General features: G+C 60.9%; 1 protein-coding gene across 1 annotated transcript in view; it reads right to left on the bottom strand.

Annotated features, from left to right (window-relative positions):
* The window catches only part of IRX5 (iroquois homeobox 5), a 9217-nt gene extending 7870 nt beyond the window's left edge, over window positions 1-1347 (bottom strand). Inside the window, exons 1-3 of the mRNA XM_011971937.1 lie at window positions 1305-1347; window positions 311-892; window positions 5-137 (exon numbers count right to left, since the gene is read on the bottom strand). Coding sequence (XP_011827327.1) covers window positions 5-137; window positions 311-892; window positions 1305-1347 — 758 coding nt within the window. The remainder of the gene's footprint in view (window positions 1-4; window positions 138-310; window positions 893-1304) is intronic.
* Between the last annotated feature and the right edge of the window lie 388 nt (window positions 1348-1735).

Below are 1735 nucleotides of genomic sequence, written 5' to 3' on the forward strand. Positions count from 1 at the left end.
CAACGCGTCGAGGCGGCCCTCCGAGGGCGGCTCCTTAAAATCCGAGTCGCTGAGGCTGCCCTCGGTCTCCTTGCTGGCAGGGGTGGGTGGTCCCTGAAGCCGTTCGCAGCCCGACGCCGCCTTCTGCTCAGCTCCTCCTGCGGGTGAAACCCAGGCCGTCAGAGGCGCAGTGGCCGCGCGGCGGGACTCGGTTCCTGCCCGCAAAGGTAGAGACCCCTGCTCCCAACTTCCAGGCCCCGTGCGCGCCCCCTCTAGGTCTCTCTTTTCCTTTTTACTCCCGCCCAACACGCCCGTTCCCGTGTCCACCAACCTGTTTCGGGGCCCTCGGGGTCGCCCTTGTCCTCGGGCTTCTGGGGCTCGTCCTCGTCGTTCTTCTCCAGGTCAATGTTCTCCTCCTCTTCTTCGTCCTCGCTGCGGTTCCGCGGCGTCCACGTCATTTTATTCTCTTTCTTGAGGCGCCGGCGCGCGTTGGCGAACCAGGTGGACACCTGGGTGAGGGTCATCTTGGTGATGATGGCCAGCATGATCTTCTCGCCCTTGGTGGGGTAGGGGTTCTTGCGATGCTCGTTGAGCCAGGCCTTGAGCGTAGCCGTGGCGTCCCTTGTGGCGTTCTTCCGGTACGCTGGATCCCCGTAAGGGTACGAGCCCAGGGGCGCCGCGTAGGGATGGTACCCCAAGGAGCCCGCCATGCCGGGTGTGTGGTCGTAGGGAGAGCCCTGCGGTGGAGACGCAGAGAGGTGAGTGTGGGCCTTGGTCTCCACTCTCCATCGGAACGACCGAAGCACCCTTTTCCCTGCGCTCCCCGGGGTCTGTGGGTGGACGAGGCCCGCACTCCAGCTTCCTCTGGGGCAAGGCTGGCGGGGTTCAGACCTAGGAGCAACTCCTCCCCCTCCTCAGAAGGCAGCGGGGACCTCAATTCCTGGGTCAGGTCCTTCTGGGGCCCCTGAAGCTGTCCCGGCCTCGGTGCCTCCCATAGGCCCCCATCTGCCCCGGCACGTCCGTACCCCGTGAGCAGATCTGGCCAGGGCAGCCCGGCCTCCATCCAGATAGAGGCCTGGGCAACTGAGGCGACTCCGCGGTCCGCGCGGGAGCGGCCGCACGTTGGGCGCAAGGGGGGAAAACAAGGGAAGTAAAGGCTCTTGCTCTTTTTTTTTTTTTTTCAACACGCTAACAAATGCAAACAAAAAGCTGAGCCATGCCCAGGCACTCCCACCCTCCAAAATACTACCCCAGACCGAAGTTACAACCCGGCCGAAAAATCCCGGATGCACCGCAGCTCGACCGACTTTTCTGAAATTTAATACCCGCAAATCGGATTGCGAAGATAGGATTACGGATTTGCAACATTTTGGAGGACTAATTAAAGGCTAGGCCAAACACATTTGCATTGACTTAGCACGCTTCTGCTCAAATTTCGGGTCTATTTCTTTTGAACTACTTTTCCAAAATGGCAAAACCAAAAATATAAAATTTGCAGGGCAGCCCGGAGCTTACGTTTACACCAAATGCTGCTCTTTAATTGCAGCTACCTCTCCCCACAGAACCCCTTCCCGCAAGCTCAGCGATCCGAGCAAGACGCGGCTCTCTTTTCCGAGCAACTCTTGAGTCCGAGGCCTGGGCGAAGCCGGGGGAGACAATCGCCCAAGTTTGAAGGGGTCGCGAAGCTTGGCGGGGGAGGTCGGTGTTGGCGCCTAGGCCCGTGTGCCCCTCCGCCCCCGTCCTCCCGCCGGGACCC

Source organism: Mandrillus leucophaeus, unplaced genomic scaffold (genome assembly GCF_000951045.1).
Source record: "Mandrillus leucophaeus isolate KB7577 unplaced genomic scaffold, Mleu.le_1.0 Scaffold125, whole genome shotgun sequence".
Taxonomy (NCBI): Eukaryota; Metazoa; Chordata; class Mammalia; order Primates; family Cercopithecidae; genus Mandrillus; species Mandrillus leucophaeus.